Here is a 27,703-nt window from a genome sequence, read left to right as displayed (position 1 = left end):
TTTATCCCAAATCAAGGCGATCCAGTGTCCGGGTCCAGATTGCATTGACCAAATTCCCCAAAGTGAGTGATTATGAATGGCATGAAGGTCCAGGAGCCAGACATGCAGCTATAAAGTGGCTGGAGTTGAAGGGTCATGATTACTTCTGTTGATTAACCATATATTTTATCTGACACCATAAAGAGATACAGACACCATGAGATACTGCAACCACGGAGGCTCATCTTGCAGTGTCATACTTGACGACCAAACTGCCTGCCTTTCTTCTGCCCTCAGGAAATGGACATTGTGACACTCAGGAAGTGTTGTCACAACAGTATATTATTGGTTAAAATTGTGACAGTGCAAAAAATGGAATATGAACACACAGACGTAAAGGGTGTGAGATAAATTTGATATTCAATCCCATGCACATTGAAACACATCAATAAAAATACTTTCAAGAACATGTGGCTTAGTTCCAATGCTGCTCCGCTACCAGTTGGATCCCCAGGGCCAGAGGTACTGTTGGACACTTGGGTGTTTCACTAAGCAATAGGACGTGTTCCACCGCTCGGTTGCTGTTTAACGATTGCTGCAGACGAGATGAGATGCCATACTGCGTTGTCGCCAACAACCAGGTGAGTCATTCAGCTCCAAAATCTAAAACATGTGGCCCTGAATTGGCCTTCTGCCTCTCAGTCTGAGGTATTGAAATGAGGACAAGGCAGCGCTTTAGAGGACAAAATAAGTAATTATGTTAAAAACACAGCCATGTTTATAATGTGTTTCTCTTACAAATGTGGAGAGTTACACAGCTTACATTACAAGTTTACAAGTTGTCTCTGATTTTGGCACGGCATGTGAAAATAACTGTGTCAAGAGAGTTGATGTTGTGATAGCATTATGGTCCTGTACATCATACACATCACAGTAGCAACACTCAAGTCCACCTCTATTAGGGATTTGAGCCTCAAGCCAAAAAATGACCGCACTGCTCAATGGTGAAACAGCAATCTAGGATCTGTGCCTGCAAGACCAAAATCAAAGGGAACGTTTTTTTGTCCAATTTATTTCGAAACCACTTCAAAAGCATTGAAGAACAATCTGAATCACTTTGACCATCCTCTCTTATACGTCTTATATGTTAGCAGGTTGAGGTCCTGAAAGAAACAAGAGAGTTGCACTGCACGTATTAATGGTTGGTGAATGGGACAGGGTGAGTGGAGTTAGGTTACAAGGCTTAGACGTGCTGTTGGAGAACCCTGGGGTTATTGGGGCCAAATGGCAATCTTTTCAATCACTAATCATGGTGAGAGATGGAACAATGGCGTCCACTACAAGACAAGGCAGTGGAAAATGTTGTCTGAGGCCAAGTAATACAGACTCCAGCTTAAGTTAATCCTAAACTGCTGGAGTAAAGTTAGTAGGTAAAAGTGGGGGGCTTGTGACTGAAGACCACAAACATTGAAGCCCGCAATGTTTCAGAGGGTTCTCGCCTTAGGGTCCAATGTCAACAACCAAAAGCACCCAGTGCCGTTCTGAGGGCAACCTCTCAGTGGTGATGGTCCTGGTAAAAATGTGATGTTATTTCTGCCTTTGCTATCAGATCCTGGCCTGCACCAAACTAATCCTCTCCTACCAATCAAAGTGTAGCACTACCAGTGCCCAAGATGCTTTCTTCGCATGTGTGCCAGCGAGTTCATCAAAGCCTCGCTGATGCAAAGACAAATTCATTGGGACATAATACAGTATCAGAGCATTTGCTCAGTTGCAGTCAAGGCCCTGTCATAGGATCTTTATCTGGGCTACCACCTAAAGAAAAGTAAGGTAATAGCTATTAGCCTTTTCCCACCTGTCTTTGGAGTCTCAGCTGTGGAAATACAACATTTTTGGATATAACATTTCTGCTCCCTCTCTTTTCACTACTCTTTCCTCCATGACCACAGAGTTAATACCCTGCCTATAAGGTGTTGATCTTAGCTGCCCTCCAGGTTCCATACTGATTTGACGTGTCAGTTTCTGGGCCTGATTAAGCCAAGCAAATAGCCTCACCTGTCTCTGATGTTGGTCTGTGTAGGATGCTGGCTGGCTGTCGGACTCACACAACCTGATGGATTCCATTGCTTGCTTCATTAGGCTGTCAGTCAAGGACAATGTTTTCTCTGTCTGATTTCGTAGTAGCTGAAAGAATATACTGTAGATTAAGATATCTTATATACCATAGGCCTCTGCTGTTTTGACATAGGATAGCATATTAAAACCAACCCTCGTTTTTCTGCAGAATTCTGATTTGGTAGAAAGGGAATGCTTAATTGTTGATGAAGGGGACATGGGGTATCTAAGGCATTCCCCTGCTACTCAAAAAGAGCACACATAGTACTGTGTGTAGGACTACGTCTGAGGGTCTTATAGGTTCCCTGTCAGCCCGTGGCACATTCTAAAAAATATATTGTACTTACTTGCTTATACACAGTAACATGTTAAAAAGGAAGCGTGATACATTGAAATGTAGAATATTTATTGCAGATGCTTTTTAATCCAAGACAAGGCTTAATCTCTTTCCCAGAAAATGTGTATAAGCTCAATGTTTACAAGGCCAAAGGCTGAATTGACTCTCTGGCAATCTCACAAAGGCTTTGAGGACAATACAGTGCCACTGACACGGCCCGCAACCAAAACCTGCGGACTCTCCTTCACTGCAGCCGATGTGAGTAAAACATTTAAACGTATTAACCCTCGCAAGGCTGCAGGACCAGAAGGCATCCCCAGCCGCGTCCTCAGAGCATGCGCAGACCAGCTGACTGGTATGTTTACGGACATATTCAATCAATCCTTATCCCAGTCTGCTGTTCCCACATGCTTCAAGAGGGCCACCATTGTCCCTGTTCCCAAGAAAGCTAAGGTAACTGAGCTAAACGACTACCGCCCCGTAGCACTCACTTCCGTCATCATGAAGTGCTTTGAGAGACTAGTCAAGGACCATATCACCTCCACCCTACCTGACACCCTAGACCCACTCCAATTTGCTTACCGCCCAAATAGGTCCACAGACGACGCAATCGCAACCACACTGCACACTGCCCTAACCCATCTGGACAAGAGGAATACCTATGTGAGAATGCTGTTCATCGACTACAGCTCAGCATTTAACACCATAGTACCCTCCAAACTCGTCATCAAGCTCGAGGCCCTGGGTCTCGACCCTGCCCTGTGCAACTGGGTACTGGACTTCCTTTAGGGCCGCCCCCAGGTGGTGAGGGTAGGTAACAACATCTCCACCCCGCTGATCCTCAACACTGGGGCCCCACAAGGGTGCATTCTGAGCCCTCTCCTGTACTCCCTGTACTCCCTGTTCACCCACGACTGTGTGGCCATGCACGCCTCCAACTCAATCATCAACTTTGCAGACGACACTACAGTGGTAGGCTTGATTACCAACAACGACGAGACGGCCTACAGGGAGGAGGTGAGGGCCCTCGGAGTGTGGTGTCAGGAAAATAACCTCACACTCAACATCAACAAAACAAAGGAGATGATTGTGGACTTCAGGAAACAGCAGAGGGAGCACCCCCCTATCCACATCGACGGGACAGTAGTGGAGAGGGTAGTAAGTTTTAAGTTCCTCGGCGTACACATCACGGACAAACTGAATTGGTCCACCCACACAGACATCATTGTGAAGAATGCGCAGCAGCGCCTCCTCAACCTCAGGAGGCTTAAGAAATTCGGCTTGTCACCAAAAGCACTCACAAACTTCTACAGATGCACAATCGAGAGCATCCTGTCGGGCTGTCCGTAAGGCTCTCCAGAGGGTAGTGAGGTCTGCACAACACATCACCGGGGGCAAACTACCTGCCCTCCAGAACACCTACACCACCCGATGTCACAGGAAGGCCAAAAAGATCATCAAGGACAACAACCACCCGAGCCACTGCCTGTTCACCCCGCTATCATCCAGAAGGCGAGGTCAGTACAGGTGCATCAAAGCAGGGACCGAGAGACTGAAAAACAGCTTCTATCTCAAGGCCATCAGACTGTTAAACAGCCACCACTAACATTGAGTGGCTGCTGCCAACACACTGACTCAACTACAGCCACTTTAGTAATGGAAATTGATGGAAATTGATGGAAAATATCACTAGCCGCTTTAAACAATGCTACTTAATATTTATTTCACCTTTATTTAACCAGGTAGGCAAGTTGAGAACAAGTTCTCATTTACAATTGCGACCTGGCCAAGATAAAGCAAAGCAGTTCGACAGATACAACGACACAGAGTTACACATGGAGTAAAACAAACATACAGTCAATAATACAGTATAAACAAGTCTATATACGATGTGAGCAAATGAGGTGAGAAGGGAGGTAAAGGCAAAAAAGGCCATGGTGGCAAAGTAAATAAAATATAGCAAGTAAAACACTGGAATGGTAGTTTTGCAATGGAAGAATGTGCAAAGTAGAAATAAAAATAATGGGGTGCAAAGGAGCAAAATAAATAAATAAATAAAATACAGTTGGGAAAGAGGTAGTTTTTGGGCTAAATTATAGGTGGGCTATGTACAGGTGCAGTAATCTGTGAGCTGCTCTGACAGTTGGTGCTTAAAGCTAGTGAGGGAGATAAGTGTTTCCAGTTTCAGAGATTTTTGTAGTTCGTTCCAGTCATTGGCAGCAGAGAACTGGAAGGAGAGGCGGCCAAAGAAAGAATTGGTTTTGGGGGTGACTAGAGAGATATACCTGCTGGAGCGTGTGCTACAGGTGGGAGATGCTATGGTGACCAGCGAGCTGAGATAAGGGGGGACTTTACCTAGCAGGGTCTTGTAGATGACATTGAGCCAATGGGTTTGGCGACGAGTATGAAGCGAGGGCCATACTCGTCACCAAATATAATGTTTACATACCCTACATTACTCATCTCATATGTATATGTATATACTGTACTCTATATCATCTACTGCATCTTTATGTAATACATGTATCACTAGCAACTTTAACGTCACTTTGTTTACATACCCTACATTACTCATCTCATATGTATATACTGTACTCGATACCATCTACTGCATCTTGCCTATGCCGTTCTGTACCATCACTCATTCATATCTTTATGTACATATACTTTATCCCTTTACACTTGTGTGTATAAGGTAGTAGTTTTGGAATTGTTAGGTTAGATTACTCGTTGGTTATTACTGCATTGTCGGAACTAGAAGCACAAGCATTTCACTACACTCGCATTAACATCTGCTAACCATGTGTATGTGACAAATACATTTGATTTGATTTTGATTTGGGTTACATGCAGAGCACAGCTGTAGTTATAGGCACTCAACGTATGGATGTTTGCGGAGACAGGGTCAGATCTAGTTTGGTTTGATGTTCCTCTTCAACCTCTAATCAGCTCAAATCCAATAGCCTACAGAAACATGTGAGAAGATCGTCTCAACAGAATTTCATTAGCACTAGTTTCGAAAAGCTAGATGGAGGTCAATCTTTTTTTGTAGTTATGGGGTCTTCCATTGAACATTATGTGACACCTTATGTTACTATAAAGTTGCTCAACATAATAACTGGCCGACATCTGTGACAGACATCTGTAAAATGTTATTATTTTCATTTTATTTAAAATAAAAAAGTACCTTGCATATCTCTTTTTTACCATAGCCTCAAAAAATGTTTTGCAGGAACATTAAAAGTTATCCAGGCTATGTTTCGATTTCCAGCACTAAAAGTGCTTGGACAAAACACTTTGAATATATATATATATATATATATATATATATATTATTACATTTTTAAAATTATTTTTACCCCCCTTTTTTCTCCCCAATTTCGTAGTATCCAATTGTTAGTAGTTACTGTCTTGTCTCATCGCTACGACTCCCGTACGGACTCGGAAGAGACGAAGGTCGAGAGTCATGTGTCCTCCAAAACACAACCCAACCAAGCCACACTGCTTCTTAACACAGCCGCACCAATGTGTCGGAGGAAACACCGTGCACCTAGCGACCTGGTCAGCGTTGACTGCACCCGGCCCGCCACAGGAGTCGCTAGTGCGCGGGCATCTCCACAACTTTTCAACCTTATTTTCATTGTCGCCAGCACAATACCAGTGTCAACACACACTACATGACCAAAAGTATGTGGTCACCTGCTCGTCGAACAGGTTTCCCACTAGATGTTGGAACATTGCTGCGGGGACTTGCTTACATACAGCCACAAGAGCATTAGTGAGGTCGGGCACTGATGTTGGGCGATTAGGTCTGGCTCGCAGCGGGCATTCCAATTCATCCCAAAGGTCTTCGATGGGGTTGAGGTCAATCAATCAAATGTATTTATAGCCCTTCTTACATCAGCTGATGTCACAAAGTGCTGTACAGGAACCCAGCCTAAAACCCCAAACAGCAAGCAATGCAGGTGTAGAAGCACGGTGGCTTGGGAAAAACTCCCTAGAAAGGCCAGAACCTAGGAAGAAACCTAGAGAGGAACCAGGCTATGAGGGGTGGCCAGTCCTCTTCTGGCTGTGCCGGGGGGAGATTATAACAGAACATGGCCAAGATGTTCAAATGTTCATAGATGACCAGCAGGGTCAAATAATAATAATCACAGTGGTTGTCGATGCCAGTTGGCTTTTCATAGCCGATCATTCAGAGTATCTCTACCGCTCCTGCTGTCTCTAGAGAGTTGAAAACAGCAGGTCTGGGATAGGTAGCAGGTCTGGGACAGGTAGCACATCCAGTAAACAGGTCAAGGTTCCAAAGCTGCAGGCAGAACAGTTGGAACAGCAGCACGGCCAGGTGGACTGGGGACAGCAAGTAGTCATCAGGCCAGGTAGTCCTGAGGCATGGTCCTAGGGCTCAGGTCCTCCGAGAGAAAGAAAGAAAGAAAGAAAGAAAGAAAGAAAGAAAGAAAGAAAGAAAGAAAGAAAGAAAGAAAGAAAGAAAGAAAGAAAGAAAGAAAGAAAGAAAGAAAGAGAAAGAAAGAAAGAAAGAGAGAGAGATTTAGAGAGAGCATACTTAAATTCACACAGGACACCGGATAAGACGGGAGAAATACTCCAGATATAACAGACTGACCCTAGCCCCCCGACACATAAACTACGGGGGGGAGACACTGTGGCCCCATCCGACGATACCCCCAAACAGGGCCAAACAAACAGGATATAACCCCACCCACTTTGCAAAAGCACAACCTCCACACCACTAGAGGGATATCTTCAACCATCAACTTCAACCACCATCCTGAGACAAGGCCGAGTATAGCCCACAAAGATCTAATCCACGGCACAACCCGAGGGGGCGCCAACCCGGACAGGAAGATCACGTCAGTGACTCAACCCACTCAAGTGACGCACCCCTCCTAGAGACGGCATGGAAGAGCACCAGTAAGCCAGAGACACAGAATCCCAGTGGAGAGAGGGGAACCGGCCAGGCAGAGACAGCAAGGGAATTTATTGCTCCAGTGCTTTTCCATTCACCTTCACACACCTGGGCCAGGCTACACTCAATTTTGGACAGAAACTTTCTGTTTTTTGCAATGTTACGTAGATGTAAAAAAGCTATCCTTGAAACCGTCTTGATATGTTCGTCAAAAGAGAGATCAGGGTCCAGAGTAACGCTGAGGTCCTTCACAGTTTTATTTGAGACGACTGTACAAGCATCAAGATTAAGTGTAAGATTCAACAGAATAGCTCTTTGTTTCTTGGGACCTAGAACAAGCATCTCTGTTTTGTCCGAGTTTAAAAGTAGAAAGTTTGCAGCCCTCCACTTCCTTATGTCTGAAACGTAGGCCTCCAGCGAGGGCAATTTTGGGGCTTCACCATGTTTCATCGAAATGTACAGCTGTGTGTCATCCGCATAGCAGTGAAAGTTAACATTATGTTTCCGATTGACATCACCAAGAGGTAAAATATATAGTTAAAAACAATAGTGGTCCTAAAACGAAACCTTGAGGAACACCGAAATTTACAGTTGATTTGTCAGAGGACAAACCATTCACAAAGACAAACTGATATCTTTCAGACAGATAAGATCTAAACCAGGCCAGAACTTGTCCATGTAGACCAATTTGGGTTTCCAATCTCTCCAAAAGAATGTGGTGATCGATGGTATCAAAAGCAGCACTAAGGTCTATGAGCACGAGGACAGATGCAGAGCCTCGGTCTGACGCCATTAAAAGGTAATTTACCACCTTCACAAGTGCAGTCTCAGTGCTATGATAGGGTCTAAAACCAGACTGAATCGTTTCGTATACATTGTTAGTCTTCAGGAAGGCAGTGAGTTGCTGCGCAACAGCTTTTTCTAAAATGTTTGAGAGGAATGGGAGATTCGATATAGGCCGATAGTTTTTTATATTTTTTATAGTACTAAAAAACTTGACTGTCTCCCTTGATCCTAGGTCCTGGCAGAGTTGTGTAGACTCAGGACAACTGAGCTTTGGAGGAATATGCAGATTTAAAGAGGGGTCCGTAATTTGCTTTCTAATGATCATGATCTTTTCCTCAAAGAAGTTCATGAATTTATCACTGCTGTGAAAGCCGTGAGGTCAGGGCTCTGTGCAGGCCAGTCAAGTTCTTCCACACCGATCTCGACAAACAATTTTGTGCACAGGGTCATTGTCATGCTGAAACAGGAAAGGGCCTTCCCCAAACTGTTGCAACAAAGTTGGAAGCACAGAATAGTCTAGAATGCCATTGTATGGTGCAGCGTTAAGATTTCCCTTCACTGGACGTAAGGGGTTCTAGCCCGAACCATGAAAAACAGCCCGGGACCATTATTCCTCTTCCACCAAACTTTACAGTTGGCACTATGCATTCAGACAAGTACCTTTTTCCTGGCATCCGCCAAACCGAGATTCATCCGTCGGTCTGCTAGATGGTGAAGCGTGATTCATCACTCCAGAGAACGCGTTTCCACTGCTCCAGAGTCCAATGGCGGCGAGTTTTACACCACTTCAGCCGACACTTGGCATTGTGATGGTGATCTTAGGCTTGTGTGCAATTTTATACAGCTGTCAGCAACGGGTGTGGTTGAAATAGCTGAATCCACTCATTTGAAGGGGTGCCCACATACTTTTGTATGTATGTGTATGTGAATAATTCTGCCCAATGATATCATCAAAACTTTGAACATTTTAAAACTGGGATTTTCAAACACTATGAGATCTGCAGTGATGCGGGTGTAACAGTATTGCTTCCATCCCTCTCCTCGCCCCTACCTGGGCTCGAACCAGGGACCGTCTGCACACATTGACAACAGCCACCCTTGAAGCATCGTTACCAATCGCTCCACAAATGCTGTGGCCCTTGCAGAGCAAGGGGAACAACTACTTCAAGGTCTCAGAGCGAGACACGTCACCAATTGAAACGCTATTAGCGCGCACCCCGCTAACTAGCTAGCCAATTTCACATCTGTTTCATGGGGAGCAAGAAAATATAAACTAGTTGCAGGTTTTGAAATTCACCGTTTTTTACTTTTAATGCTACCCTGTGATGTCAAAGAGAAAACATTTTTAAAGACTTTTCTTCCTATCTTTTTAACCATAGATCATAGAAACCCACTGTTTTCACATATGTAGACACTGGTTTGGTGCTGGAGATTATGAATATTAGTTTGAAAAGTAGCGGAATTGCCCTTTAATAACGCTGTTACAACAAAACATTTGTCAAACTCCTGCCAGCTGTTTTGTTTGAACACTGTAAGATACTGTACTTTGACATTACTTGATCTTAGGATGTTATAGTTACATGTCAACGTGTAAAGTTGGTTGTTAAATAAAATGGCTGCATTAATAGAATATATGTTTCGTTTCCAATAAGTTATTGGGTAGCACTCCCAGTTCCCTTTCACTGAAATGCTGTAATATGGATACATGCATTCCTCTCGCGGACTCAAGACGCCCCGGGGCTGCGTCGACGCCGTACAAGTCTATAAAGAGGGCTGAGCAACGAAACACACGTTGAATAGTAAATGGTTGGCTGTGCAACCTTTTGGAGACTGGGTCTTGATCTTGGTGACGGACTTCTCGTGCGGTTGCTCGTTTTGTTTTCTTTAGGAGAGAATGAGGCACTCCTCGGGATACATGACTTCACTATCAGCTCAGGTTATCATTGTTGATAATAAGTAACATTCTCGTGGATGAATCTCTGAGTTTAAGGAACTTTTGAATGTCATGGTTCACAGTGAAATGATTTAACATCTGAAAACCAAAGGAATAAATCTTCATTTGTTTCTATGGATTCACTGTTTGGTCAGGTAATATCATTATTACTTATTTCACACCATTAATTATCTTCTTGTAGCCTATGATGCTGAACTAGCTATGCACATAAATAATAACCGTTTTGACAATGCACACAGATCCCTTTTAATTTGGACATTGTAAATCATTCAGGAAATGTACAATGAACAACTATTAGTATTTTTTTTTTTTACAAAATGGGTGAAAGTAGGGGGAAATAATTGCTTGCCTGGTCAAACGTTACACTCCATGTAATTAGTCGTTACATACACTGCTCATCTTAATAAGGCCTTTTTAGAATAACCATACATGTTTTTTGTTTTACCAATAATGAGTGCACATGTATTGGGCTGAATTAGTATGATTTCATTTCGATTTTAAACCTGAAATTGTTTTCAACTCTCTCATTCATCAATGTCTTTGGGTGCGTTCGTAAATTGCCTCCAGTGTGTCAGTGGCTATGTGTCGATTGTAAATTCAGAGCGTTGTCAGATTGTCAGTTCATAAATTCAGAGGCTTCGCTCTCGGAGTGTTCAGAGTGCACACTGGACGCTCTGGCCGAGGAGTAGGGTTGATCCGAGCGTTCTGACCTCACGACAGCAGTCAAGCACCAAAGCTAACTGGATAAAGTTGGCTAGCTTACTTGCTACTTCCAGACAAAATGAGAGAACACCTCACTCTGACCATTTTACTCGCCCTAGCGGAGTTGATTAACCTGTTTTCATGTTATCTAGAGCGTTAGTGACTGTAACTGTGCTGCTTGCAACATTTAATAACGTATTTTTTTCCTCCGACGTTTACTGACACCGGTCATATTCAACGGGTGTTGCAAGTTTGTAAATTAATCAGTTATTCTGTGCTCTGGCACACAGACGAGAAGGCTCTAAAATCGGAGTAGATAGAGTGAATTTACAAACGCACCCTTTGTTAGACATTTTTGTTTTAGATTAGAAAAGCCAAAGGAACAAGGACTGCAAATGCACCCTACAAAACTAGAGTAGCCTATGTCATGTTTGGCAAGGCAGGGACATACTCTTTGTGTGTGTGTTTCTCATTAACAATGGTAAGGAATCTCTGCTACAAATCAATCCGAAATCATTGCTAGATCGAGTAACTCATGAGAAAACATATTATACAAACTAGGCACAGTATAGGATTTTATGTATACCTAATTTTGGAAGAAGTTTTGTGACTCTGTTCTGTTATTCTGCATTGAAGGTTTTGAAGAAGAAGGAAAAGGGTGATTTGATTGGCATCGTGTAGACTACGTCTATGGGTCTGCTATCATGATAGAGCACCTTTCACAGAACGTGTACTATGTCACTGTCAGACACGGTCAAGACTTGAAGGAGCACCTTTCACAAGAACTGTCTTGACTTGTCCCGCATTCTCAGGTTGCGGAGTACAATGAGGGGGAAGTGTGTGGCATTTGTCTACAATAGGCTTTTTAAAGGACACTAGCTAGGTTTCCATTCAGTTCACGACAATTGGCAACAGAATATTCTAAAATCAGAATAAAAACAATAGCCCATGTACATTTTCCCACCAGAGATGTTTCCAGAAAAAAAAGCTGTGCGGGATGACGTAGTGCAAATTAAAACAACTTTTGCGGTTAAACACCCATTTACCAAAATAAAAAATACAAGATAAATGGGTTTCCATCGCATTTTCAAATCTGATGGTTTTGTCCCCCCCCCCAAAAAAAATGTATATATTATATAGCGAATGTGCCCACTCTTGTCTTGGTATGTGCGCTCTAGCGAACAGCTCCCGGATAGGCCTACAGTCCGGGTAGACTACCTACATGATGCAATTATTTATGGAGAAGAGCGAGATTATTTTTATTTGTCAAATGATAGCCAAGCACGATCATCATGTCAGCAGAATAAGACTATCGATATTTATTGGAAAGGAACATCAAGCTCATCACCTTCCACCACCATGTGAAGTTCATCATCTGTAGCCTAATAAACTGCATGCTTTCCCGACCCGATTCCTAGTGGAAAGACATCCCACCATATCATCGCATGACTCCCAAGTTTCGATATGATGATAATTTATCAATATTTGCGCATAAAAGCGTTTCCACAGCCATTTCTTGCATAATTAACTTCACCAACTCAAAAAGTTATCAATTTATCTAGCTTGTTTTGTCCACATTTGGACATTTTATGACACATTTTAATCCATCCGGCCTGTCATGACATTTTTTTATCCAACATATACAGTGCATTCGGAAAGTATTCAGACAGACCCCTTGAGTTTTTTCACATTTTGTTTCATTACAGCCTTATTCTAAAATGGATTAAATCGTTTTCCCCCCTCATCAATCTACACACAATACGTTCGTCATAGCGATAAGACCAAGGCGCAGCGTGATATAAACACATTCCTCTTTAATTAACGAAGAACACAAACAAAACGAACGTGCCGCTATGATAAACCGAGTGCTGACATGCAACGACACATAGACAATAACCCACATAACCAACATGGCAAATGGCAACCTAAATAGGATCCCCAATCAGAGACAACGATAAACAGCTGCCTCTGATTGGGAACCAATTCAGGCCACCATAGACCTACATTTACCTAGACATACCAAAACCCCATAGATATACAAAAAACCCTAGACAGAACAAAAACACACATACCACCCTCGTCACACCCTGACCTAACCAAAATAATAAAGAAAACAAAGATAACTAAGGTCAGGGCGTGACACAATACCACATAGAGACAAAGCAAAAACAAGTTTTAGAAATGGTTGCAAATTTATAAAAAAAGAAGAAAAAAATGTGAAAGGGGAAATATCACATTTACATAAGTATTAAAACCTCTTTGGGCTAGACATGCCGGTAGCGCCCCACCTCGACAACATCCCTTGAAATTGCAGAGCGCGAAATTCGAAATGCAAAAACCATAATATTAAACATTCATGAAAATACAAGTATCATACATCATTTAAAAGCTTAACTTCTTGTTAATCCAGCCTCTTTGTCAGATTTCAAAAAGGCTTTACGGCGAAAGCATACCATGCGATTATCTGAGGACAGTGCTCCGTGTACAAAAGCATTAAAAACATTTTCCAAACCAGCAGAGGGGTCACGAAAGTCAGAAATTGCGATAAAATAAATAATTTACCTTCGAAGATCTTCCTCTGTTTGCAATCCCTAGGGTCCCAGCTACAAAACAAATTGTTGTTTTGTTCGATAAAGTCCTTCTTTATATCCCCAAAAAGTTATTTTAGTTGGCGGGCTTAATTCAGTAATCCACCTGTTCCCCTCGTTCAAAATGCATACAAAGGAATCCCAAAAGTTACCAATAAACTTTGTCCAAACAAGTCAAACAACGTTTCTAATCAATCCTCAGGTACCCTAATATGTAAATAAACGATCAAATTTAAGACTTAGAATAGTGTGTTCAATACTGGAGATAAATAACGAAGTGCGCGCGCCAGAACACTACAGTCAAAATGAGAGCCACCTAGAAAAACTACAAATTCTAGCTCATTTTTCAAAAAACAAGCCTGAAACCCTTTCTAAAGACTTATGACATCTAGTGGAAGCCATAGGAACTGCAATCTGGGAGGTATTCCTTTGAATCTCCCATAAACAAGGATTTGAATGGGCTGTGATCTCAACAAAATGAAAAATCTGTATGGATTCTCCTCTGATTTCCACCTGCCATATCTGTTCTGTTATACTGCTTCCAAGATGGCGTAGCAGTCAGGAGTACTTGTCCTTCGTCTTGTCGTGTCCCATGTATATTTTTATATATTTTTCTTCGCATATCTTTTTATATTTTTCTAAACCCTTATTTCAAGATACTCTCCTGCAACCCGCGTCACCCAATGTGGTGTGGACCTGCTTTTTCTCTAACGTATTTTTCTTTGCCACTTACTGGAACCTCTCCAACATAAACTAGCCAGCTAACTAGCCAGCTAATCGGTCATCAGCTAACCTTAGCTTGGAAAGCTCTCGCCAGTTTGTACAACGCGTTTCAACCACAGCATACCGGACCTATTTTTTTTCTCTCCATATCCACGGATTCCTATCGCAAGCTCTGAACCCTTTCACCTTCCGACCTTCGCAGCTAACGTCCCCTGAATGCTAGCTGTCTAGAGCACAACGGACTGTTGGCTTACGAGGCCCATCGAATACATTCCGAAGCCACTAGCTAGCAGTCAGCTATCCTTTGCTAGCGGTCATCAGCTACCTTTATCCCGGATAACTCTCGCCAGTCTGTACAGCGTGACTCAAACCAGAGCTAGTTGGACTTATTCTTCTCGATATCTCCGGATTCCTACCGCAAGATCTGAAACTATTTTTTATTTTTTTTCATGAAATTTTTAAACATTTTTATTATGATATTTTTTATACCGTATATATATTTTTTTCCACCTGGAATTATAGCAGCTAACAATCCCTGAACACACAGCCTCTAATCTGCGGCCTGCTAGCTATTTTAAGCACATTGGACTGCTGACTTAAGAGGCCCTTCGGACATATTTCTTTAGCCACTATACATATTTTGCCAATTGGCCTGGTTTACCACACGGAGCCCTGCTGATCCGTCCGCTGATGTAACTGCACGAGGAGAGCACAACAGACTTCCCTCCGTCGCGTTATCCCTCTAAGGCCTTTCTGTTAGCCTGCTAGCCCCGTGCCGCTAGCTGCTTGAAACCACGCACTGGACTTGTATGATCACCCGGCAACGCATGCCTTTCCCTAACGTCACCATGCCGTGTCGATTGCTTTTCTGGTTTGTAACTATTGTTTTATTTCACTGTAGAGCCTCTAGCACTGCTCAACACGCCTCGGCTAACAATTTAGTTCCACCCCCCACACACGCAGTGACATCACCTGGTTTAAATGCTATTTCTAGAGACAATATCTACTTTATTATCACTATATGCACAGGTTTACCCCCACTGTATTCACATCCTACTATACCTTTGTCTGTACATTATGCCTTGAATATATTCTACCGTGCCCAGAAATCTGCTCCTTTTACTCTCTGTTCTGAACGTACTAGGTGTCCAGTTCTGTTAGCCTTTAGCCAAACCCGTATCCTACTCCTCCTCTGTTCCTCCGGTGATGTAGAGGTTAATCCAGGCCCTGCAGTGTCTACCTCCACTCCCATCCCCCAGGCTCTCTCATTTGTTGACTTCTGCAACCGTAAAAGCCTTGGTTTCATGCATGTTAACATTAGAAGCCTCCTCCCTAAGTTTGTTTTATTCACTGCCCTAGCACACTCCACCAATCCGGATGTCCTAGCCGTGTCTGAATCCTGGCTTAGGAAGACCATCAAAAACCTTGAAATTTCCATTCCTAACTATAACATTTTCCGACAAGATAGAACTGCCAAAGGGGGCGGTGTTGCAATTTACTGCAAAGATAACCTGCAGAGTTCTGTCTTACTACTATCCAGGTCTGTACCGAAACAATTTGAGCTTCTACTTCTAAAAATGTACCTTTCCAGAAACAAGTCTCTCACCGTTGCTGCTTGCTATTGACCACCCTCTGCCCCCAGCTGTGCCCTCGACACCATATGTGATTTGATTGCCCCCCATCTATCTTTTGAGCTCATGCTGCTAGGTGACCTAAACTGGGACATGCTTAACACCCCGGCCATCCTACAATCTAAGCTTGATGCCCTCAATCTCACACAATTTATCAATGAACCTACCAGATATAACCCCAAATCCGTAAACATGGGCACCCTCATAGATATCATCCTAACTAACTCACCCTCCAAATACACCTCTGCTGTTTTCAACCAAGATCTCAGCGATCACTGCCTCGTTGACTGCATCCGTAATGGGTCTGTGAGCAAACGACCACCCCTCATCACTGTAAAACACTCCCTAAAACACTTCTGCGAGCAGGCCTCTCTAATCGACCTGGCCGGGGTATCCTGGAACGACATTGACCTCATCCCGACAGTAGAGGATGCCTGGTTATTCTTTAAAAGCGCCTTCCTCACCATCTTAAATAGGCACGCCCCATTCAAAAAATGTAGAATCAGGAATAGATATAGCCCTTGGTTCACTCCAGACCTGTCTGCCCTTGACCAGCACAAAAACATCCTGTGGCGCTCTGCATTAGCATCAAATAGCCCCCGTGATATGCAACTTTTCAGGGAAGTTAGGAACCAATATACACAGGCAGTTAGGAAAGCTAAGGCTAGCTTTTTTAAACAGAAATTTGCATCCTGCAGTACAAACTCAAAAAAGTTCTGGGACACTGTAAAGTCCATGGAGAATAAGAGCACCTCATCCCAGCTACCCACTACTCTGAGGCTAGGAAACACTGTTACAACCGACAAATCCACTATAATTGAGAATTTCAATAAGCATTTCTCTACGGCTGGCCATGCTTTCCACCTGGCTACCCCTACCTAGGTCAACTGCCCTGCACCCTCCACAGCAACCCGCCCAAGCCCCCACCATTTCTCCTTCACCCATATCCAGATAACTGATGTTCTGAAAGAGCTGCAAAATCTGGACCCCTACAAATCAGCCGGGATAGATAATCTGGACCCTCTCTTTCTTAAATTATCTGCCGAAATGATTGCAACCCCTGTTACTAGCCTGTTCAACCTCTCTTTTGTATCGTCTGAGATTCCCAAAGATTGGAAAGCTGCCGCGGTCATCCCCCTCTTCAAAGGGGGAGACACTCTAGACACAGACCTATATCTATCCTACCCTGCATCTCTAAGGTCTTCGAAAGCCAAGTTAACAAACAGATTACTGACCATTTTCAATCACATCGTACCTTCCCCGCTATGCAATCTGGTTTCCGAGCTGGTCATGGTTGCACCTCAGCCACGCTCAAGGTCCTTAACGATATCATAACCGCCATCGATAAGAGACATTACTGTGCAGCTGTATTTATCGACCTGGCCAAGGCTTTCGACTCTGTCAATCACCACATTCTTATTGGCAGACTCAACAGCCTTGGTTTCTCAAATGATTGCCTCGCCTGGTTCACCAACTCCTTCTCTGATAGAGCTCAGTGTGTCAAATCGGAGGGCCTGTTGTCCGGACCTCTGGCAGTCTCTATGGGGGTGCCACAGGGTTACATTTTTTCGGGTCAACTCTCTTCTCTGTATACATCAATGATGTCGCTCTTGCTGCTGGTGATTCTCTAATCCACCTCTACGCAGACAACACCATTCTGTATACTTCTGGCCCTTCTTTGGACACTGTGTTAACTAACCTCCAGACGAGCTTCAATGCCATTCAACTCTCCTTCCGTGGCCTACAACTGCTCTTAAACGCAAATTAAACTAAATGCATGCTATTCAAACGATCATTGCCCGCACCTGCCCGCCCATCCAGCATCACTACTCTGGACGGCTCTGACTTAGAATACGTGGATAACTACAAATACCTAGGTGTCTGGCTAGACTGTAAACTCTCCTTCCAGACTCACACTAAGCATCTCCAATCATGCTGCCAAACATACCCTCGTAAAACTGACCATCCTACCGATCCTTGACTTTGGCGATGTCATCTATAAAATAGCCTCCAACACTCTACTCAGCAAACTGGTTGTAGTCTATCACAGTGCCATCCGTTTTGTCACCAAAGCCCCATATACTAACCACCACTGCGACCTATACGCTCTCGTTGGCTGGCCTTCGCTTCATACTCATCTCGCTGGTCACCCACTCGTAGCACCCGATTCAGCTGGTATATCTCATTGGTCACCCCCAAAGCCAATTCCTCCTTTGGTCGCCTTTCCTTCCAGTTCTCTGCTGCCACTGACTGGAACGAACTGCAAAAATCACTGAAGCTGGAGATTCCCATCTCCCTCACTAGCTTTATGAACCATCTGTCAGAGCAGCTCACAGATCACTGCACCTGTTCATAGCCCATCTGTATACAGCCCATCTATCTACCTCATTCCCATACTGTATTTATTTGCACCACAGTATATCTCTACTTGCACATCCATCTTTTGCACATCTACCATTCCAGTGTTTAATTGCCATATTGTAATTACTTCGCCACCATGGCCTATTTATTGCCTTAACTCCCTTATTTGACCTTATTTGCACTCACTGTATATAGACTTTGTCTTATTTTTGACTGTATTTTTGACTGTGTTTTGTTCTTTCCATATGTAACTCTGTGTTGTTGTATGTGTCGAACTGCTATGCTTTATCTTGGCCAGGTCGCAGTTGCAAATGAGAACTTGTTCTCAACTAGCTTACCTGGTTAAATAAAGGTGAATTTTTTTTACAAAAATACTCACAGACATTATTGTAACAGTTTTAGAAACAACAGAGTGTTTTCTATCCAATACTACCAATATATGCATATCCTAGCTTCTGGGCCTGAGTAACAGGTAGTTTACTTTGGGCACCTCCGAATGCTGCCTCCTATTCCGAAGAAGTTAAGACTAGAGGTCGACCGATAATGATTTTTCAACGTCGATACCGATTATTGGAGGACCAAAAAAGCCGATGCCGATTAATCGGCCGATTTAAAAAAAACATTTATTTGTAATAATGACAATTACAACAATACTGAATGAACACCTATTGTAACTTAATATAATACATAAATAAAATCAATAATGAAACATGTTCAATTTGGTTTAAATAATGGAAAACCCAAGTGTTGGAGAAGAAAGTAAAAGTGCAATATGTGCTATGCAAGAAAGCTAACCTTTCAGTTCCTTGCTCAGAACATGAGAACATATGAAAGCTGGTGGTTCCTTTTAACATGAGTCTTCAATATTCCCAGGTAAGAAGTTTTAGGTTGTAGTTATTTTAGGAATTATAGGACTATTTCCCTCTATACCATTTCATTAACCTTTGACTATTGGATGTTCTTATTGGCACTTTAGTATTGCCAGTGTAACAGTATAGCTTCTGTCCCTCTCCTCGCTCCTCCCTGGGCTCGAACCAGCAACACAACGACAACAGCCACCATCGAAGCAGCGTTACCCATGCAGAGCAAGGGGAACAACTACTAGAAGGCTCAGAGCGAGTGACGTTTGAAACGCTATTAGCGCTCGATAACTAGCTAGCCATATCACTTCGGTTACACCAGTCTCATCTCGGGAGTTGATAGGCTTGAAGTCATAAACAGTGCAATGCTTGACGCACAACGAAGAGCTGCAGGCAAACACACGAAAGTGCTGTTTGAATGAATGTTTACGCACCTGCTTCGGCCTTCCACCGCTCAGTCAGATACTTAGATACTTGTATGCTTGTATGCTCAGTCAGATTATATGCAATGCAGGACACGCTAGATAATATCTAGTAATATCATCAACCATGTGTAGTTAACTAGTGATTATGATTGATTGTTTTTTATAAGATAAGTTTAATGCTAGCTAGCAACTTACCTTGGCTTACTGCATTCGCGTAACAGGCAGTCTCCTTGTGGAGAGCAACGAGAGAGAGGGAGAGAGAGGCAGGTCGTTATTGCGTTGGACTAGTTAACTGTAAGGTTGCAAGATTGGTTCCCCCAAGCTAACAAGGTGAAAATCTGTCGTTTTGCTCCTGAACAAGGCAGTTAACCCACCGTTCCTAGGCCGTCATTGAAAATAAGAATGTGTTCTTAACTGACTTGACTAGTTAAATAAAGGTCTAAAAAATCGAATAAAAAATAAATACAAAATTTGGCAAATCGGCACCCCAAAATACCGATTTCCGATTGAAATCGGCCATTCCGAAGCGACTTCTGCATTGTCTTAGCTGTGTGCTTAGGGTCATTATCCTGCTGGAAGGTGAACCTTCACCCCAGTCTGAGGTCCTAAGCGCTCTGAAGCAGGTTTTCATCAAGGATCTCTCTGTACTTTCCTCCGTTCATCTTTACCTTGATCCTGACTAGTCTCCCAGTCCCTGCCACTGAAAAGAATCCCCACATCATGATGCTGCCACCACCATGCTTCTCCGTAGGGCTGGTGCCAGGTTTCCTCCAGACGCTTGGTATTCAATCTTGGTTACACCAGACCAGATAATCTTGTTTATCATGGTCTCCAAGCAGGCTGTCATGTGCCTTTTACTCAGGAGTGACTTCAGTCTGGCCACTCTACCATAAAGGACAGATTGGTGGAGTGCTGCAGTGATGGTTGTCCTTCTGGAAGGTTCTCCCATCTCCAGAGAGGAACTCTGGAGCTCTGTCAGAGTGACCATCAAGTTCTTGGTCACCTCCCTGACCAAGCTCTTCTCCCTCTAATGCTCAGTTTGGCTGGGCGCCAGCTCTAGGAATAGTCTTGGTGGTTCCAAGCTTCTTTCATTTTACAATGATGGAGGCCACTGTCATGACGTTGCCCTCTTTGGGTACAGCGAGCACCATCACCCGCTCTCTGCTCCTTCAAACAGGCTGCTGTGGTCAGTGAGGTCGTATATTCCTAGGGAAGACCCTGCCACATGGCCACACAGTATAGAGATAGAGTGAAGTTTCATAGAGAACAAAGGAATTTCTTCCACCTCACAGAACTTGAGGTCCGAACAACGTTTACGTTCCCGAAGAAGGTATAAAAGATCGGTGAAGAATCCAGCTACGAACTGGTCCGTTTGTTACAACTTGGGGAAGCTCATGGTGCGGCAACATTACCGTAACGCTGTTTATATAATAGCCTCAGATATGAGGTTTACATCAAATTTTTGTATAAGATGAATGAGTGAGTATGATACTGTTTGTAAAATTGTGTAATGTGATTTTGGAATGTTTAATGAAGGAAACTCCAATTCCCTTTTGAGTTGAACTAAATCAGAGGACCGCCCATGAGCCCAGTTAGGGTCAGGCATCCTGGGACAGCCCCTTTTCTGAAATTCTGAATAAAACACCAATCTTGAGAATTCCTCAAGTAGACCATGTTTCTCTCGATCACAGGAGGGCAAAGGTTGCAGACCATTACTGAATCTTTTAACCATACCACGTGGTTAAACTCTTAGACTATCGATACCGACAGAATAAGAACAAGTCTTTGATATTAATTACTAGTCTGCAGCTAGGAATTCGGTATCATTGAACATGAAGAACGACAACCGCTGAAACATCCCTTCTATTTTTTAATTTTTAATTAAATTAAATGTTTTACCTTTATTTAACTAGGCAAGTCAGTTAAGAACAAATTCTTATTTTCAATGACCTTCCGGTTACTAGTCCAACACTCTAACCACTAGGCTACCCTGCCGCCCCCTATAACGAATGAATGAATGTCACTCTGAACAACAACTATCTACTGTTTGTTTATGCATTTCTGTGAATTACTTAGTAATAAATAAATGATTTAAGACAATTGATGTATGGATGACTCATAGTGAAGACTGGGTTCATGCAGATAACCAACAATTTACTACGTTTGGAATGAGACTAACGTGAGGTAAAGTAAATAATTCATTAATCAGAAGACTATTGATCAGATATGAAAATATCTTAAAGGTTATATTGGGAAATTATAATTTTGTAATCTGAATATTTTCCTTGGTGCCCCGACTTCCTAGTTAATTACAGTTACATGATTAATCATTTTGATCGCGTAATACTAATTACAGAAAATCTTTGATAAAAACTAAGTCTTCAATTTAATGATAGTAAAGACACGACACCACTGTATTCTTGGGGACCTTCAATAATACAGACATATATTTTTTGGTTGTGCCTCGACACAATCCTGTCTCAGAGCTCTACGGACAATTTCTTCGACCTCATGGCTTGTTTTTATCTCTGACAGTATGTTTCCAAATCATGTCCAATGAAGTTATAGAAATATCTCAAGGATGATCAATGAAAATAGGGTGCACCTGAGCTCAATTTTGAGTCTCATAGCAAAGGGTCTGAATACTTAGGTAAATAAGGTATTTCTGTTTTTTGTTTTTAATAAATTAGCAAAAATCTCTTTGTCATTATGAGGTATTGTTAATAGATTGATGTGGAAAATGTTTTATTTAATCAATGTTAGAATAAGGCTGTAACGTAACAAAAAGGGGTCTGAATATTTTCCGAATGCACTGTACTTTTCTCGCATAATAAGGTTGGATGGAGACCTGGTTTATGACAGAAAAAAATCTTTACATAATGCAGGATAATATTTATTGTTGTTAGGTAATAACAGAATACTGAATGAGTTTTCGTTTCCCCAGTAAACTTTGTATTTGTGCTATGTATAATAGGCTATTGGTTAAGTTTGGTTATGGTAGTACTATATATTAGTGAGGTTAGGAGTTCTTCCAGGTCAACTGGTCAGTATATTAATCATAACACCTTTCCTATTTTCAGTGCCTTTTCACTCTGAGGACCCCGATGGCTACCTGAGGCCAGTGATGTTGGCCATGCAGCACTACAACTCCTCAGGCCTGGCTGCCCCCAATCTCCTCCCCAACCAGACCTGGGGGGTGGAGGGTGTGCCGGCCATTGCCTGGAGGGCAAACATCACCACAGAGAGGCCCATGTCTCCCCCCAGTAACCCCACTGCAGCTGGCCTCTCCATGACCCTGGGCATCCTGTCCAACATTGTGGCCCTGGTCATCCTGGCGAAAGCCTATGCCCGTCTGCGCCGCCGCTCCAAGGCCACCTTCCTGCTCTTCGCCAGTTCCCTGGTAGCCACAGACTTTGCCGGCCACGTCATCCCCGGTGCACTGGTGTTGAGGCTGTACTCAGCTGGGGCTGCAACTGGGCCCTTAGGTCTCGCTGCCACCGATGCCCCCTGCCAGTTCCTAGGGGGTAGCATGGTGTTCTTCGGCTTGTGCCCATTGTTCCTGGGCTGTGCCATGGCTGCTGAGCGCTGCCTGGGTGTCACACAGCCCCTGCTCCATGCCTCACTGGTCACCACGGCTCGCACCAAGATGGCACTAGCTCTCATCTGGCTGCTGGCTCTGTGTGTGGCCTTCCTGCCCTTCTTCAGGCTGGGGGCCTACACCTACCAGTACCCCGGGACCTGGTGCTTCATCAGTGTCCTGGGAGAGACTCAGGAGACGGACGTGGCCTTTGTCATGCTGTTCTCTGGACTGGGCCTGGCCTCTCTGACTGTGGCCCTGGTGTGTAATACCATCAGTGGGGTCACGCTGGTGCTTGCCAGACTGCGTAAGAAGTGTAAGACCTGCTACCGTCGCTCAGCCAAGTCCCATGACATTGAGATGGTGGCCCAGCTGGTGGGCATAATGATCACTTCTTGCATCTGCTGGAGCCCTCTGCTGGTGAGTTGGAAAAGTTCAGTTCACTGAAGTTCACAATTCTGCATGAATCAGGGTAGGGGTCAAAACTATCTTTATTGTGTTCCATTTGGGAATTAAGGTCTCTTTTCAGTCCTTATCATGGAAATTCAGCGCTACAGCATAATTGAAAGGCAATGCTCCCACGTTAGCGGCTACTGCATCCACGGTAAACACTTCGTATATCTGCTCAATCGGGAAATCCCACATGAAAAAAGACTAGTATACTATGGTATAAATCAGGGCTCTCCAACGCTGTTCCTGGAAAGCTGCCTTCTTGTAGGTTTTTGCTCAAATCCCAATCTAGCGCACCTGATTCTAATAAGTATCTGGTTGATAAATTGAATCAGGTTAGTTACAACTGGGGTTGGAGTGAAAACCTATGGGAGTGTCGCTCTCCAGGAGCAGGGTTGGAGAGCCCTGGTTTAAATACTATAGTATTCACTGTAGTGCTTTTGCCGACTTCCCTGTAGTATTCACTGTAGTGCTTTGCAATATATTAATGTAGTACTTACTATGGTGTTTTTGTTTTATTATTTTTGACATAGAAGTAGAGGTTTTCTCCTTCATGAAACCTACTAATTGAGCACGAATTCCATAACCTGTAAGTCAATCAGCCAGCCTGAAATCTTACCAAATAATTCAACACTTCTGCTATTTTCTATTACATAATATCTTCTATACTTGGCATGTAGGTTTCTCACTTATGGGTGGCACAAATTGGGATATGGGGAGGGGAATGGGCAGGGTATATGCAAATTAAATACTGTCGTCTTTACTATAATAAAAAAGGTTTGTGTTTGTGTGGACTGTAGTGTTTTTGCGGACATTACTGTAGTATTTACTACAATGTTCTTTTCGGATCATACTGTAATATTAACTGTAGTATTCTACAGTATACTACAACATTCTATAGTAAGTACTACACATGATTGAGGGATACTACCATGTGTAGTATAGTATTTTACAGTATACTACAGCTTACTATAGAATTCTATAGTAAACTGTAGTCATTTTTCATGTGGGTTACATTTACATTTCTATTGCGCTTCAACAATACAGATTGAATAGAGCCTGTGGGAAAAGTTACAGGGGAGAAGAGGGGGGATGAATGAGCCAATTGGAAGCTGGGGATGATTACTTGGCCATAATGGTATGAGGGCCAGAATGGAGATGAAGCCAGGACACTGAGAACACCCCAACTCTTAAGATAAGTGCATTGAGATCTTTAGTGACCACAGAGAGTCTGGACACCTGTTTACTCTCTCACCCAAAAGACGGCACCCTGCACAGGGAAATCACTGCCCTGGGATCTTTTTGTTTTTGACTAGAGGAAAGAGTGCCTCTTACTGGCCCTCCAACATCACTTCCAGCAGCATCTGGTCGCCCATCCAGGGCCAACCAGGACTGACCCACCCTGTTAAGCTTCAGAGACAAACCAGTAGTGAGATGCAGGGTGGTAAAAGCATAAAATAATATTGTAAAAATGCTCAGCTAACAAAAGTAATTCATCCTCTCTGTAAATCTCCAAGATATTCTGCCCCATAAACTCAAAGGCCTGAAATAATATAGAAAATCTCTGCTAACAATCCAGTACTATTTCATCCTCTTTTTGTACACCTTCTGAAATAGACACTTTCCAGTTCCCAGTCACAAACACTATGATTCAGAATACTGCACCTAAAACAGATGGATAGACATGGTGTACTGCACCAAGGGTATAAGTGAATAGTCATGGTGGGCCCTTGCATTGACTAGATGGAATAAATTATTTAAGTAATGCCATTATGAAGGGCTTGAATAACAGATTTCAGATTGGGTGACATTGAAAATGTTACAGCTTCTCTCCTTTTCCAGTCTTCTGGGAAAGAGGAATATTAGCCAACTAAAATAATTTCATACAAAATCATGGTGATGGTTTGATGATTTTTTAATCAAGGATATTTTTGTATAAACTGTTAATATGTTGTAACGGCTTTCATCGGAAGAAGAGGAATCGTCAGAAACAAAATGCAGCGGGAAACGTGTTCATCTTTATTTTAAGGAACTGAACACTGAATACAAAAAAGAACAAAAGGAAGACCCGAAACAGTCCTGCAAGGTGACACAAACACTAAACAGAAATACAACTACCTATGATTCCCAATCAGAGACAACGATAGACAGCTGTCCCTGATTGAGAACCATACCAGGTCGAAACATAGAAATACAAAAACCTAGACATACAAACATAGAATGCCCACCCAAATCACACCCTGACCAAACAACAATAGAAACATACAAAGCAATCTACATTCAGGTCCAATTTAAAAGTAACCATTCATTTTGACACATAAACTGTGAGAAGTGTAAGAGGACAGACTATAAACCATGCTTCAAATTATGGCAGCCTGTTACTTGTCATTACTGGGTCTGTTAAAACTTAGAGTAGCCTTGAGCACCCCCCACCTCCCCCTCTTGTTCCTTCTCCCAAAAAGTATGCATTGTTCTTTATTTAGAACATTGTCAAATCAAATTTATAAAGCCCTTCTTACATCAGCTGATATCGCAAAGTGCTGTACAGAAACCCAGCCTAAAACCCCAAACAGCAAGCAATGCAGGTGTAGAAGCATGTTATGTGCGTTAAAAGTGTCTATTAATGGATTTCTCACCTGGAAGACATTACGCCCATTAATGTCAGTAGTTGACCTGTTGATACTGCACAAAAGTTGGGCCCAAATATAATTACTGATGTGTGAACTAAATAGGAACAGCTTAGCATACATTTTTACTGTTGGGGAGATGTAAGAACCATTACAGAGGCATTGTTTGTGCTTAAAATCTCTTAATAAGCTGTGGCCAATTGTTATAAAAATCGTAAATAAGATTTATAAGGCTACAATTTTGAGCCTGTAATTTCTAACATCAGTAAAGCTATTCATAGGAACACGTTGTGAAGATGCATTTTGACTGCTAACATGTGGCAATCTACAGTGTCAGGTAATGTTTATAAATTACTAGCAGTGTATGCAGATTGATGCAAATATATATACACCAGCTGAACATATCTATATCCTGCACAACCACTGTAAAACTAACCTAGGTATCTGTGTTACTTGCAGATCTTTGGCCTGATGTCAGTCACATGGTCCTATAGCGGTTCCATAGGCAGTGACCAGGACACATACAGGAGGTTGATGGTGATGGGCGTCCGGCTGGCCTCCTGGAACCAGATCCTGGACCCCTGGGTCTACATTTTGCTGCGCCGGGCCGTGCTGAGGAAGATCTATCGCATCACCAAGAGCCGGGCCAGCTTCAAGAACAGCACCTTCCGCCATTGGGACATCAGCTCCTTCCAGAACTCTGAGAAAATAAACACTGTCAACAGGATCTGAGGGAGAAGAAAACACACAGACAGAAAGAGACTGGCATCTTATCATGGTCCTTTGTTGTTCTTTGGGCATTATTTGCCACCCAACTCAACATGCTGGATTGAGGAGAAGACTGAACATCCAGCAGTAGGATCTAACAGCAGTGTTGGTGTATCACACAAAAGGAAATACCTATTGCCTATAAGACCTATATTCCTTTATTGAGAACTGTGTGGGTCTGCCTGACTGTGAAAGTCTATGGGGTTTGGGATTGAAATCATCATCCTCCAGATCTTGGATCTCTTTCAGATTGATTTGATTGGCCAGTAAGACCTGCTTTGACTGTTGTGTGGAGAAGTCTCATAATTTTATGGGAAACAGCCAAGCCAGACTATACTCAAACAAATGAAATGTCATAAATGGATTCATAACAAAACATTCTGACCAAGTAAGGACAGTATGCCTCACCTGGACACTGGAGACATAGCACAGATAAATCTGCCCAAGGAGAAGGGTTTGTTGTAAAAGTGTCTGGTAGGTCACGCAACATGAGTCTTTCTCTGTGTACATAACTGTACATGAAATGAAGCTGCCTATAAGATATCAACAACAAACATCTCAAATTATATATACGTGTTTGTGTGTGTTACTGTCAGTGTTTTTTGGAGTTCATGCTTTGTTTGTTTGTGGAAATGTCAAAATGCACTTTGACACATCATGAAGTCAGTGGCACTATGCCAAAGCAAAGTAAAGGCTGTGCTTTTACCTGTGCTTGAAGATGTGAAAGACATACAGTATGTGTCAAACTTGTAATGCTATTGACGTGTGAATTGTGTGTGTGTGTGTGTATTTATTGCTTATATTGTTTCCCCAATTGTCTGGGGACCTAAATGAAGCTAAGTGTTGCAAAAGCTATAGAATTTAATGTTGTCTAATAAATGTTGTCTAATAAA

General features: G+C 42.8%; 1 protein-coding gene across 2 annotated transcripts; it reads left to right on the top strand.

Moving 5' to 3' along the window:
• Window positions 1-355: 355 nt before the first annotated feature.
• On the top strand, window positions 356-27,703 carry LOC115110444 (prostaglandin E2 receptor EP1 subtype-like). 2 transcript variants are annotated; one of them, XM_029636104.1, is made up of 3 exons: window positions 356-620; window positions 22,469-23,385; window positions 26,502-27,703. In XM_029636104.1, exons 2-3 carry the CDS (start codon window positions 22,513-22,515, stop codon window positions 26,772-26,774), a joined length of 1,146 nt encoding a protein of 381 aa, XP_029491964.1. In that variant the 5' UTR covers window positions 356-620; window positions 22,469-22,512; the 3' UTR covers window positions 26,775-27,703. The 2 variants fall into 2 exon arrangements, with proteins under 2 accessions (XP_029491964.1, XP_029491963.1); XM_029636103.2 differs by lacking the exon at window positions 356-620 and adding an exon at window positions 9,912-10,232.

The sequence above is a fragment of the Oncorhynchus nerka genome, linkage group LG26 (genome assembly GCF_034236695.1).
Source record: "Oncorhynchus nerka isolate Pitt River linkage group LG26, Oner_Uvic_2.0, whole genome shotgun sequence".
Lineage (NCBI taxonomy): Eukaryota > Metazoa > Chordata > Actinopteri > Salmoniformes > Salmonidae > Oncorhynchus > Oncorhynchus nerka.
This window is presented reverse-complemented; position numbering and strand designations above follow the sequence as displayed.